Raw genomic sequence first — 14,723 nt, forward strand, 5'->3', positions numbered from 1 at the left:
GAGCTGAATTTTTTGTATTGTAATGATGCAGCCAACCACTGGATAGAGCCAAAGAGGCGTATATTCAGAGAAGCCTAAGTGTCCTATAACTGTCTTTTTTTGTTCTGACTATTAAATGGTGGGAGATTAATAAAATAAGTAATATAAACATATTATCAGTAATTACCAGTGCCAAAAATGGGCGCTGTAGTCTTCCGAGGGGCTTTTAAAAGGCGTCTGGGTCGACCCATCAGTCTTGTCATGTCATCTCTCTCTCTTCCCCCCTCCTTTTATCTCTCTGCCTCCCTCTCAGCTGATAGAGCTTATTGAGGCCAAATAGGTTTAGGAGCATCGCTATGGCAACAGGGAGTCGTAAGAGGCTTTACCAAGCACCTCATCAGGAGCTGTGATCCGCTTTTTCCCTTTGAGATAGTGCCCCCAACCTCCTTGAACAAGAAACAACAGGCCAGGCCTCCCAAGGGGGAGAAAAGGGTGGGGGTTACTGTATAAGACCGATTAAGAGTGTGTGTGCTCAGATAATCCCCCTCCTGCTTGTGAAGTATCAGAGTCCCGTGCGACCAACAGAAATACGTCTTTCACCAACATCTCTCTCTCTACATCTGTCTTTTGGTCCAAGGACTTATCATATATTCACTCCACTGAGAATTCACTTCCTGCTATAGGTCCCGAGACTAACAAGAGTTCAGGTAAGCAGAGTTTATTCATTCAATGCTTTGTTTTAGTTCAAGGGGAAATTTGTAGTAGCACTATGGACTACAATACTGTGTGTCAAGTGAGATTGCTGGTAGTCAGGGTGTTAAAAGTGGGAAATATAGTCACATAAATGTATTTGTTGGATGAATTTCCTGTCTGAGATAGAAGCACTATACATTAGACGAGAACATCTTCAACCTTAAATCTAATAACACCTACCTACAATTGACAATGACAATTAAATAACAGGCAAGCAATTTACTAGAAAATTCCATGTGTTTGAGCTAATTTGTACATTATTAGCCGTGTTTATAGCTGGTGCTGACATGCAACCTGTGTCTGGATCATGTTCACATTCTGAGATTGCCCACATTTTCAGACGGGTGTAGACGATTAAAAGAGGCATTGTCAACAGATTTTGAACAATTTCTGCATATTTTCCTTAAAATATAATTATTTGAGATTAATATTACTGTCCCCACTACAACAACAAAAATACATACATTTTATTGAAATACTGTAAAATTCCGTTCATTCCTATGGAGGACTGCTCCTACTGGAGAGTGCCAATATGGTCAACCGATGGCTTCAAAGCCTCTCAATGGCCAATACATAGCATCAGTAATCCAGGGTTAATATATAGATTTTACTTAGTTACAGTTCATATAAGTAAATCAGTGAATTGAAATAAATTCATTAGGCCCTGATCTATGGATTTTACATACATATGGGAATACAGATATGCATCTGTTGGTCACACATACCTTAAAACGAAAGTAGGTAGCTGCGTGGATCAGAAAACCAGTCATCTGGTGTGACCACCATTTGCCTCATGCAGCGCGACACATCTCCTTCGCAAAGAGTTGATCAGGCTGATTGTGGCCTGTGGTATGTTGTCTCACACTTCAATGGCTGTGCGAAGTTCCTGGATATTGTTGGATAACATGCTGTTGGATAACATCCTGTCGTACATGTCGATCCGGAGCATCCAAAACATGCTCAACGGGTGACATGTCTGGTGTGTATGCAGGCCATGGAAGAACTGGGGCATTTTCACCTTCCAGGAATTATGTATAGATCCTTACGACAAATCTCGTCACAGTAGATCTGTGCATTCAAACTGCCATCGATAAAATGCAATTGTATTTGTTGTCTGTCCATAGCTTATGACTGCCCATACCATAACCCCACGGCCACCACTCTGTTCACCACTCTGTTCACAATGTTGACATCAGCAAACCACTCGCCCACACGACGCCACATACGTGGTCTGCGGTTGTGAGACCGGTTGGACGTAACTGCCTAAGTCTCTATAACAACGCTCGAGGTGGCTTATGGTAGAGAAATGTATAACCTGGCCTCCTCAGTTTTAATGGACATGGCAACCCTGAAGAGTTTGACATGAATTGGAAGTAAGCAACTTTGGTTGTGATTGATCCATGAAGTAGTGCACTATGTCGGGAACAGGGTGCCATTTGGAACACAAACACAATGATAGTGGATGTGAAGGGATATTATGGGCTTTGGCTTGTACAGACACCTGAATAACAGGAGTGTGTGTGTGAGAGACAACTATCTCTGTGCTGTTCCCCTTTGGGGATATTTTTTTTATCTGTGATAACAGCCTGTCCGGGGGAGACAGCCTCCAAACTGTTGTAAAAAAAAACGGCATTAGCTCACGAGGTACACACAGTACCTGTACCTCCCATGGGTTACATTGATGTGACCACAACCTAGGCTAAACAGACTATCTAGACATTCACCCAATCCATCCAGCGATATCAAGAAATTACTAACAAACCTCACTTATACAATATATAAGATTATAAAATTGATTAAGATTAAAATGATGCAATGTATTTTAGTACAGTGCCATTTCCATTTAGTTGACCTGGTTCATCAAAGATACAGTATACTGAGAAAAACGTCATTGCACAAAAGCAACCCTTTCAGACAAACAATCCATACCACAACCTAGCAAACACAGTATACTTTTCTTTTGGTGCGGAGGCAAAGAATTACAGTGCATTTGGTAAGTATATTCAAGCCCCTTGACTTTGTCAAAATGTTGTTACGTTACAGCCTTATTCTAAATTGGAATAAAATGTTTTTTAACCTCATCAATCTACACACAATACTTCATATATGACAAAGCAAAAACAGATTTTTAGACATTTTTGCTAATATATAAAAAAACAAAAAAAACGGAAATATCACATTTACATAAGTATTCAAACTCTTTAGACAGTACTTTGTTTAAGCAGCTTTGGCAGCGATTACAGTCTCAAGTCTTCTTGAGTATGATGTTACAAGCTAGGCATACCTGTATTTGGGGAGTTTCTTCCATTTTTCTCTGCATATCCTCACAAGCTCTGTCAGGTTGGATGGATGGGGAGCGTCGCTGCACAGCTATTTTCAGGTCTCCAGAGATGTTCGATCGGGTTCAAGTCCGGACTCTGGCAGGGCCACTCAAGGACATTCAGAGACGTGTCCCGAAGCCACTCCTGCGTTGTCTTGGCTGTGTGCTTAGGGTCGTTGTCCTGTTGAAAGGTGAACCTTCGCCCCAGTCTGAGGTCCTCCAGAGCAGGTTTTCATCAAGGATCTCTGTACTTTGCTCCGTTCACCTTTCCCTCAATTCTGACAAAGTCTCCTAGTCCCTGCTGCTGAAAAACATCCCCACGGCATGATGCTGCCACCAACATGCTTCACCGTAGGGATGGTGCCAGGTTTCCTCCAGACATGGTGCTTGGCATTTGCACCTAAGCGTCCAATCTTGGTTTCATCAGACCAGACCATCTTGTTTCTCATGGTCTGAGAGTCCTTTAGGTGCCTTTTGGCAAACTCCATGCAGGCTGTCATGTGCCTTTTACTTAGGAGTGGTTTCCGTCTGGCCACTCTACCATAAAGGCCTGATTGGTGGTTGATTGGTGCCTGATTGTCCTTCTGGAAGGTTCTACCATCTCCACAGAGGAACTCTGGAGCTCTGTCAGAGTGACCCGATTGCTCAGTTTGGCCGGGCGGACAGCTCTAGGAAGAGTCTTGGTAATTCCAAACTTCTTCCATTTAAGAATTGAATTTACCACAGGTGGACTCCAACCAAGTTGTAGAAACATCTCACGGAATGATCAATGGAAACAGGATGCACCTGAGCACAATCTTATAGTCTTATAGCAAAGAGTCTGAATACTTATTTATATAAGGCATTTCTGTTTACGCTTTGTCATTATGGGGTATCGTGTGTAGATTGATGACATTTACATAAAAATAAAAAATATATATTTCAGAATAACGCTTGTAAACGTATCCAAATGTGGAAAAAGTCAAGGCGTCTGAATACTTCCCAAATGCACTGTATGCCATGTACTGAATTACACCATGTTCTCTTCGTACACTCTGGTTCCTCCCAATCAAGCACATGGTAAAAGGGGGACAAGGCAACAGTGGTGATGGCCTCGTGGTTCGGTTGGAGCAGCGAGCTGGACTACCGGAGTCCACGGCGGGACCCATCTGATGTGGTCACAGACACCCTGATGCTGGAGCTCAGCTGGCAGCTGAAGGAGGCAGAGAGGATGCAGCGTGAGAGGGACAACGAGTATCGGCGCCTTCAGACAGGCGTGGACTACACGTGGCTGGTCAACACGCCACGCAACACCTACAATGTGTCGACTGGTGAGAGGCTGGGCCTGGAGGACCTGTGCTCCAAGGTGCATCCGTCCTACTGTGGAACCGTCATACTGAGGTGAAAAACCCTTGTCTTGACCTTATTTGTTTCTTTACTTAACCCCATAATCTACACTGGCCTTCTGGTCAAGTTATCTATCCAACCCTTCACCCCCATTGATTCGATGGTGTTCTCATGATCGAGTACCCTCTTACTCCTGTTAGAGTTGCGTCAATTTGAATCTGGTATCAGGATAAATATGATAATGAGTCACCGATTGTATACTATGTATTTTTTATTAGCTAAGCAATAAGTGGTAAATGCAATTTTTGTATATACGGGCTCTCTGTCCCACCTCGCAGGGCAAACAGAGAACTGACTTGTTCTTGACAAAGATATTATAAATATACCCTGACAGAAATGGTTCCTGCTTCTGAGCCGGCCTGTCAGAGTGGTCAACAATGGTCAGTGGAATTATCTAACTGGTCAGAGCACACGTACCTTGCCAGTCTCCTCTAAGAATGGGTCTCAGTACTCTTTTGGGTCCACATATCCACCACACATCAGCCAGACCACTAGTTTGGTTTAAGCCTGTAACTGGCCAAGTGGAATTAATGGCTATGTTACTACTGCAATCAGCTTCAGGCAATCTCCCATAGTCTATGCCATTACCTGTACCCGTGATGCAACTGTAATTGCCCCCATACGCCTTAACACCCCAAGGGGCCCGATGAGGAGGTACTGTAGGAAACACAAGGCTCAAAGAGGAACAGAGGGTTGAATTGGGCTTAACCTGGTAAAAACTTCTCAGAATACACAACCACCCCTCTCCTTCTCCTATAGCAAATGGGTATGTAGCCAGAACAGGTGTAGCATAACCACATATAATGCAGTCATTTCTTTTCAGGGTCTTAGCTGTATACCTCATATAAGACAGCCACAAATTGTCCCTACCATCAAAACCAGTCTCAGTGCCTAATTGATCAATAGCTGAATCGTCTCTAACGTTAATTACCTGAATGGGGTTTGACACAGTGGTGGTGGGTGGTAGGCTCGGTCCAGGGGTGGTAGAGGAGTGTGTCTGGCTCTGGTTCGTCTGGGACCTCTGTGGTTTTGGCAGCACCTTAATAGAAAACACACCCATTGTGTCTGTACCGGTCCTTTGTAGTCCGAGGGTGTAAGTGCCTGCATCAGAGAGCTTAATAGTTTTGATGTCCTTTACCAGATCACGTTCGGATCACCAATTGTTAGAGTTGCGTCAATTCGAATCTGGTATCAGGATAAATATGATAATGACTCACTGATTGTATACTATGTATCTTTTATTAGCTAAGCAATAAGTGGTAAATGCAATTTTCGTATATACGGGCTCTCTGTCGCACCTCGCAGGGCAAACAGAGAACTGACTTGTTCTTGACAAAGATATTATAAATATACCATGACAGAAATAGTTCCTGCTTCCGAGCCGGCCTGTCAGAGTAGAGACTGGGCGTGGTTTAAATTCACCCAGCCTATCGTTGATTGTTGTCGTACGAGCTGGTACCAGCCCCCGGGCGCTCCAGTTGATAGATGTAACTTGCTGTAAAGAATATCTATGCGCTCATGCTCGATACCGTTATCTCACACCTGGCTCCTGTTATCTAACAAAAGACTGTTTGTTCTCGCAACACTACGTTCTGAATGTGCCCCCCCAACTCATTGCACAGTGCCTGTCTTCATGTTACTCTGTATTTTTCCATCATGAGAAAGGCCCATGGCCCTGAAACTGTTAGCAATGTGTCAAGTCAGCTATGTTGCAAAACACATACATACATCCACACAGGCCAACAGCAGATAATATTCAATCACATATATGGTAACGGGCTATAGTGCATAACACAGAATCCTCATACTCCCTGAACGAACCCTCTGACCAAGGTTGTGTTCAGTAGGGCATGCAATGGAAAACTAAAGTGAGCATTTCTTATTTAAACAACTCTAGGTAGTCCCTTCCTGTTTTAGTCCATTTGATGCCAAATGAACACTACCCTGCTCAGCACAAAGCAGTTCAAATTGGGAAAGGTGAAGCTATCGATTGGTTGTCTCAGGTGTCTTGCACTAATCGTTAGTTGGTGCTAGTTGATCTATTTGTGGAAAGGTGGTACTGACCTAGGTGTTATCCGAGGGCTCAGTCAGGTGATAATTGAATATTAACCACAGGTACTGGAAGGAAGCCCATTGGGGAATGAGAGGTGGTTTCAGGTAAATCAACTCCCACTGGTTTTGTACGTGCAGAGGATCATTATTCCTGGACCATTGTGAAAAACATACGACGTGCAGTATAATGTACAGCAGCTGTTGAGATAGAGTTCATATATTTGATGGTGATTTTCCTTCTGTGGAGAGAAAATGTACCCACATTAATATTGAAAAGGCAGAGCGAGAGAGAGAGTTGGTGGAGGGAACAGAAAACACTGGAGGCCAATCTGCCTAATCAACAGGAGTAAAGGGCTGGTGGGGGCTGGTCTATTTAAAGGCATCCTAAGAACTTATCAGCCTTGTCTTGAGGGGAGTAAGTGGCTTTAGTTGGCAAGCCTTCCTGTCTCTCCCCCTGCCCTGTTGTTCATGCAGACAGAGGGGCCATCGTTAGCTATCTACCTGCTATACTGGCTGATGGGCAAGGGACTTGAGAGCACTGATGTCACAAAAGCATGGGGAAAAGCAGAGACGCTCTTCCGATATACAGGTCTGCCAAAATAAAGGATGCAAAGTATATGGAAGCAGCACATGCTTTCAATACACATGCTTTCAAAACAGGTGTGGTTTTCTGAGCTTATTAAGCGATTAACATCCCATCATGCTTACCGGTCATGTATAAAAATGCCCAGTTGACCATTTGGCTTCCATGGCTAGAAGAAGAGATCTCAATGACTTTGAAAGATGGGTCACAAAGTAGCATAAGGGGTTTTAAGGGTGTGTGTTTGTGTGTGTGTGCGTGTCTCAGTCACCAGATCTCAACCCAATTGAACAAATTATGGGAGATTCTGGAGCGGTACCTGAGAAAGCGTTTTCCACCACCATCAACAAAACACCAAATTATGGAATTTCTCATGGAAGAATGGTGTCGCATCCCTCAATAGAGTTCCAGACACTTCTATGCCAAGGCGCATTAAAGCTTATCTGGCGGCTCGTGGTGGCCTGATGCCTTATTAACACCCTACTAAAACACTTAATGTTGGTGTTTCCTTTATTTTGGCAGTTAACTATATAATAGGCTTTTTTGGATTAAATGTTTTTCTAGTGCATTAGTGATAGCACATGTTGTGGTGGTACAGTGAGAATGGTATAAGCTGGTGAGTGGAATAGCCAGCGCTCATCCCCTTCCCAAACATTTCAAATGTACGCTCCTTTGACCCCTCCATGAGTAAAAGTGGATGCGCACACAGTTTTTCCCCTGAAACCATAACCAGGCAAAGTGAAACAAAGCTATTGATTATAGCGGGTGGCTAAAGGTCTCTTGGTTTGTACCATTTTAAAATCCAGATGAAACATCATTCAATCCAGATGCATGTGTATTGGGGGTGGTTGGGAACCATGCTCGTGTGATGAGTACCTGAGCCTGAGACCTGAAGACTTGTGTTGGCTCCTTGTATCAATGCCCAGGCTTTAGCTCAGTGGGCTTAAAAAGTATTGTGGTGTGCAAGATACCCGGATTTGAACCCTGGCCAGCAACATGAAGACCTGCGTTGGCTCCCTGAGTTAATTCCTTGGCTGGAGCTCAGGGGGCTAACCTAACAGTCATGTAGCGCAAAGGAAACTTGTGTTCGAAACCCGACCAGTCACACATAGCTGAGGGTTCAGGGTTTCAAAATTTCTGGAACTTTCATTAAATTCCCTGGTTTCCCCGAAATCGGGAGGGAATAAGCAGGAAATCCGTAATTGTCCATCCAGGATTTCAGGAAAACCAGGGAATATATGGAGTTCCAGGAAGTTTGCAACCCCAGCTGAGACTGATGTGACTTCTCTCTCTTTCCTTGTTCCCTACCTGACGTCCAGGTTCCGCCAGGTGGTGACTGAAAACGAGCCAGAGATGCAGGAGGTATTGGCCCTTTTCCGCTCTGTCATCCTCGAGGCCCTGGACCGCCTGAGGGAGGAGCAGGAGGCACAGCGGCTCTCACGCCAGTGGAACAACAAGCGGGCCATGAGCATGTCTCTCATGAACTTCAAGTCACGCATCAAAATCAACCCCTTTGGCAGCACCGTGGGCCTGACCACGACCAGGGGGGAGGGCGAGCTGAAGACGGTGTCGGAAGACGTGGAGAAGGCGCTGGAAGAGAGGGCTGACAGGGCCCAGAGGGTTAGGAGCATGCCTGACTTCAAACACAAAGGGCTTTACACTACCAAGGCCATCTGAGCTGGGGATCCACAAGACAGTGTTGTGGTTCAGCGGGGGACGGAGAGAAGCTAGTGAGATGTAGTCTATAATAATCCCCCCGGAACCTGCCCAGTCTGCTTTGCACAATAATGGGGAGAAATAGGAGACATCTCTCCCATCCTCTCCTTTGGCAGGATGGGGTGATCACTATTGAATGCTCCCCAGTGGGAGCTATGCTTAGAATACTTCACAATGAGATTGTCAGACACCTTATTTGCTGTACTGTACTATTGAAATCTTTGTCTTGTAAATTATACATTTTCAGTGCCTTTTCAACTTAATACTTGGTAACTATTTATACTTAAAACTAATTAACCAATGAGACTTACATTAAAAGCAATTAACAAGAAGTTCTGTGACATTTTTAGAACTGTAAAAGGGAAGTAGTACTAAAAACAGCTTTAGACTGTTTTATAGCTAAAAAAAGAAGATGTATCACTGACTGCTCTATTACACGATGTTCAGTATGAAATTGTATTGATCTTTTAATTCTTTAGTTGGAATACAGCGCATCTTGATTCACGTCTGTGTTGTCAGTCTTACTTCATTGCTATTGATTTATTTCTGTGCAAATATTTTGAAAGCCCATCACCTTCTTATGGCATTTTCTCAAGAGAGAAGCAGAAAATCCACATTTTCTAAGTGGCAAGTATATAGGCACTGTTTTATTGCATAGCAACTAATATCCAGGAGCCTGTACTATTTGCTGTGTCCAAGAAAATTGACAAATCCTAGATACAGGACAAACTGTCTCACAACAGTTTCACAATGGCAGCAATAGTTCACACACAAAGGGAATGGATGTTTTGTATCGGAACATTGCACATCACTACTGTAGAGTATAACAGCAGCAGTTTATTGCTGTTGAGAAAAGAGCAGTTGTATTGAGTGGACTGTTACAAATCAAGTTGCCTTCACAAAGTATAACGCTCCTCCAAAATACATTTGATTTACATGGGATGACATCCAGTTACGGGTCTCAGATTTGTACATTCTATAGATGACTCTGATATATTAAATATAGATGTCTTAAACACCAACCATTAAAGAAATAAAACTCCAAGGGATACAGTCAAGAGTTGCAGGACAGTTTTGTCCGTTCTTTAAAACATAGATCATCAAACAATGCAATGCCAGACTGGTGTTTTATTTGACAGATTACACTACAATGAAGCTTACACAAATCTTTGTTCATCACATCTGGGTTCAAATAGTATTTGATTTCAAATACTTTGAGCCTGCCTAGAGAGAAAAATGGACAGAGTTGGCACTTTTCCTTTGTTCCATTGTGCCAGGCATGCTTAAAGGGGGAAATCTGCAGTTCAAAACAATAACAAAGCAGACACCCTGCCATTGATTAGGTACATAGCTCAGCTATGGGGCTGGAGAAATTGGATAACAAACTCATGGACAGAGCTATGAAAACAAGGACTGACCATCCATGACAGCCAAATGATGGTTAAAACTATGTTAAGGCTATATAGTGTTTGTTTACATTTAAAACAAGCTTATATTTTGGGTCCTGGTGGGGTACGACAGTTAGATACCTATAAAAGTTATATTCTTCGAGACCAAACGAGTATATCATTCATTTAAATCTAAAAATTAATTGATTTAGCAACAGCAGATTGCCCCTTTGACCAATCCCAAAGAAAACAAATACAATTTGAACTCGGGTAGGTTGTTCATCACTAAGATCTTTGCAGATGACAGTAAATTCCACCACAGCAACACTCTTGCTTAGCAAACATACAGACAAAAAGTCAGCGACTGGCTCCTTCAATATTATAGTAAAAATTTGTTCTAAAAATCAAAACAGAGACATCGGTTACAAATAGTCTGCAGAAAGGCGCTGGCAACCACGTGACAGCACGAAGTCAAATTCCGAGACATAAGCTTTAACTGACATTTTCAAACAACCTGGGCCATATCCCCAATCTCTTCCTGTGATAATAAACCTAAAAATGTATTTTCTTTCAGAGCTTTATCACATGGGTTCTTTCCCTGAGTTCTGTTCTGGAAAAAAGTGGAAGATTCTGGAACGCAACTAACGGTGACGGTCCATGCATTACAACGTGGAGTTGAGGAATTCAAGCAGTTCTGCGCGATTCTTGTCTCTCTGTTGAAAAAAATAAACACACACAAAATCAGTCAAAAGTTGACACCTACTCATTCAAGGGTTTTTCTTTATTTTTACTGTTTTCTCCATTGTAGAATAATAGGGAAGACATCAAAACGATGAAATAACACATACGGAATCATGTAGTAACCAAAAAAAGTGTTAATAAAACAAAATATATTTCATATTTTCCAAAGTAGCCACCCTTTGCCTTGACAGCTTTGCACACTCAACCATTCTCTCAACCAGCTTCATGAGGTAGTTACCTGGGATGCCTTATAATTAACAGGTGTGCCTTGTTAAAAGTTAATTTGTGGAATTGCTTTCCTTCTTAATGCATTTGAGCCAATCAGCTGTGTTGTGACAAGGTAGGGGTGGTATACAGAAGATAGGGCTATCTGGTGAAAGACCAAGTCCATATTATGGCAAGAATAGCTCAAATAAGCGAAAGTGAAAAGACAGTCCATCATTACTTTAAAGACATGGTCAGTCAATCAGGAAAATGTCAAGAACTTTGAAAGTTTCTTGATGTGCAGTCGCAAAATACATCAAGCACTGATGAAACTGGCTCTCACGAGGACTGCCACAGGAAAGGAAGACCCAGAGTTACCTTCTCTTCAGAGGATAAGTTCATTAGAGTTACCAGCCACAGAAATTAGAGCCCAAATAAATGCTTCAGAGTTCAAGTAACAGACATCTCAACATCAACTGTTTAGAGGAGGCCGCGTGAAATCAGGTCTTCATAGTCAAATTTCTGCAAAAAAAACACTACTAAAGGACACCAAGAAGAAAAGAGACTTGCTTGGGCCAAGAAACATGAGCAATGGACATTAGACCGGTGGAAATCTGTTCTTTGGTTTGATGAATCCAAATCTGACATTTTTGGTTCCAACCGCCATGTCTTTGTGAGATGCTGAGTAGGTGAACAGATGATCTCCGCATGTGTGGTTCCCACCATCAAGCACTGTCTGTGATGTATTTAGAATTCAAGGTTAACCAGCATGACTACCACAGCATTCTGCAGCGATATGCCATCCCATTTGGTTTGCACTTAGTGGAACTATTGTTTGTTTTTATCACAACAATGACCCAACCCACCTCTAGGCTGTGTAAGGACTACCAAGAAGGGGTGTTGGAATGCTGCATCAGATGACCTGGCCTTCACAATCAACCAACCTCCACCCAATTGAGATGGTTTGGGATGAGTTGGACCGCAGAGTGAAGGAAAAGCAGCCAACAAGTGCTCAGCATATGTGGGAACTCCTTCAAGATTGTTGGAAAAGCATTCCAGGTGAAGCTGGTAGAGAGAATGCCAAGAGTGTACAAAGCTGAAGTCAAGGCAAAGGGTGGCTACTTTGAAAAATGTAAAATTGATTTATTTGTTTAACACTTTTCTGCTTGCTACATGAATACATATATGTGTTATTTCATAGTTTTGAGGTCTTCACCATTATTCTACAATGTAGAAAATTGTAAAAATAAAGAAACCTTGAATGAGTAGGTGTCCAAACTTTTGACTGCTATGTATGTATGCACGTATGCATGCATGCATACATGTATGCACACACACGTCTAGCAGACTCTAGCACCAAGAGCGAGTCAACTTAGAATCAGTGAAATCAACGAAGGTCGGTAAACAACCTTCACATACCACAATCATTGCAAGTAAAAACCATCATGGAATACTCACCAGCTTGTCTTTCTTTGACTTCTTCAATTTCATTTTTATCTTCTTTCCTGAAATCATGCTGAACTTGCTTTTTCTCTTTCTTTCTTTTAAATACTGAAAGACAATTCATTTCAAAATGACAGCTTTCAGACAGCTTCAAACTACAGGTATGGCTGTAGCGCACATCATTTAGGAAAAATAGCACCATAAACGCTTTCTACCTTGGATATCTGAATAGGTCCAGGTCCAGCGCTTTCCTCCTCAGTCTTCATTTTCTTGTCCTTCTTCCGTTTAAGCTTTTTTTCCCTTTTCCCTTTCTTTTAAAAACAGAGTGAAAACAGAGCATATTTTAAATATATTAAAATTACCATTTTATTTATTTATTTAACCTTTATTTAACCAGGCAAGTCAGTTAACAACAAATTCTTATTTTCAATGACGGCCTAGGAAGTGGGTTAACTGCCTGTTCAGGGGCAGAACGACAGATTTGTACCTTGTCAGCTCGGGGGTTTGAACTTGCAACCTTCCGGTCACTAGTCCAACTCTCTAACCACTAGGCTACCCTGCCGCCCCATTTGAAATCTAACAAGGTACAGACTACACCAACAAAATAATTAGCTACTGAAAACTAATGAATATTTACCTTTTTGAGTTGTTTTTCCTTTTTCCTTTTCTTAGAATTCTTTCTGGACTTGCTGTGGGAATCTTGAAAGGAGATTGCAAAATCTAACTGAGACACTGCTTATCAGGCTTTAACTGCTTTTTGTATATTTATATAAATAAAATAAAAATAATACACAAAAATATTTCAGATACATTTGCGTCTTAACTACGGTACACGTACTGGCACACTCACCACTGCTGCTCGAACTACTCCTACTGCCAGACGAGGAGCGGGATGAGGATGATGAAGAGGATCCCGATGATGAGGATGAGCTGGATGAGGAAGATGATGATCTACTACGGCTTTTCCTTTTAATTTTCTCTTTCCCTTCAATAGAAAAATACAGAAGCACAGTGTGTTATCCATGACTTCAAGGTAGGCACACACATATGATATCAGCTGATAAGTGATCACCACAGACCATTCAATTACCTGTACTTGTTGTTCTTCTGTCATCTCTTCCTATGGCGGCCTCAGTACTTCTTCGGTCATCTCTTCTTGTGGCAGTCTCAGTACTTCTTCGGTCATCTCTTCTTGTGGCAGTCTCAGTACTTCTTCCGTCATATCTTCTTCTGGAAGTCTCAGTACTTCTTTTGTCATCTCTTCTTCTGGCAGTCTCTGTACTTCTTTTGTCATCTCTTCTAATGTCATCTCTTCTTGTGGAGGACTCAGTACTTCTTCTATCATCTCTTCTTGTGCTGGACTGCCTTCTCACGTTGTCTACTTCGGCAGACTAACAAAAATAAAGTAAGTCTGTAAGTATTGTGAGGCCAAACCTCTATCATAAGCTCGTCTGAGTTTACAAACCCAGACAGAGCAGTAGATCAGTAGGCTAAATTAGTTAGCCTAGCCGTTCATGCAGATTGGAGTTAGGATAAAGTTGGCGATAACTCTCTCCGGTTGTCACCCATCAGATCGACACTGGTGAATTTCGGTAAAGTGGCTTACTAATTGCCCTGACAAGTTAGCTAGCTAGCTAACGTTAGCGCTCATATATAATAGCAAGTTGCATATAACGTTAACGGAAGTGAAGAAGGCTAGCTCGCTAGGTACTTACCATGGTGGCTGTTATTTCGACGAAAAAAAAGAGGTGAATGCAATAAAAGTTGTTGATTCTCAAAGCTATATTCTCTATACTACTATTCAGAAATTAATAGTAATGCTTCATCGACGGTACTTATTTGTAAATGTAACGTTATGGCTGTAAGAGTTGGCTAGTTTGCTGACAACACCATGGAGCCATTTTACATCCCACAATGCACCGTTAATTTATTAAAGGAACACCACAATATTTTAAACCTCGATGCGGACACGTTATTTTCGGTTTGATGGCTTGGCAGCAAGGTAATAATTCAAACAGAAAGATAGAAAATATCTGTCTCTAATAGGATACACGAGTCCTGAATACACAAAATAATTCAGTGACATATTTGATGCTCCTCATACAGAATAAACCTGACCTCTCATCGTTTATTAAAAATGTATTATTAAAATAAACTCATA

The 14,723-nt window shown here is 42.1% G+C and overlaps 2 protein-coding genes across 3 annotated transcripts; one reads left to right on the forward strand and one right to left on the reverse strand.

Moving 5' to 3' along the window:
* Positions 1-519: 519 nt before the first annotated feature.
* Positions 520-9,290, forward strand: LOC135557478 (protein RD3-like). The gene is made up of 3 exons (XM_064990750.1): positions 520-686; positions 4,106-4,432; positions 8,390-9,290. Exons 2-3 carry the CDS (start codon positions 4,140-4,142, stop codon positions 8,745-8,747), a joined length of 651 nt encoding a protein of 216 aa, XP_064846822.1. The 5' UTR covers positions 520-686; positions 4,106-4,139; the 3' UTR covers positions 8,748-9,290.
* Positions 9,291-9,842: 552 nt separating this feature from the next.
* On the reverse strand, positions 9,843-14,501 carry LOC135557480 (ADP-ribosylation factor-like protein 6-interacting protein 4). Of its 2 annotated transcripts, XM_064990752.1 has the most exons (8): positions 14,278-14,501; positions 13,653-13,953; positions 13,413-13,547; positions 13,200-13,261; positions 12,778-12,873; positions 12,578-12,670; positions 11,986-12,184; positions 9,843-10,887 (listed from the first exon to the last, which is right to left on the reverse strand). In XM_064990752.1, exons 1-8 carry the CDS (start codon positions 14,278-14,280, stop codon positions 10,859-10,861), a joined length of 918 nt encoding a protein of 305 aa, XP_064846824.1. In that variant the 5' UTR covers positions 14,281-14,501; the 3' UTR covers positions 9,843-10,858. The 2 variants fall into 2 exon arrangements, with proteins under 2 accessions (XP_064846824.1, XP_064846825.1); XM_064990753.1 differs by lacking the exon at positions 11,986-12,184 and having other exon boundaries at positions 14,278-14,500.
* Positions 14,502-14,723: the final 222 nt, after the last annotated feature.

This window comes from Oncorhynchus masou, chromosome 16, assembly GCF_036934945.1.
Source record: "Oncorhynchus masou masou isolate Uvic2021 chromosome 16, UVic_Omas_1.1, whole genome shotgun sequence".
Classification (NCBI taxonomy): Eukaryota; Metazoa; Chordata; class Actinopteri; order Salmoniformes; family Salmonidae; genus Oncorhynchus; species Oncorhynchus masou.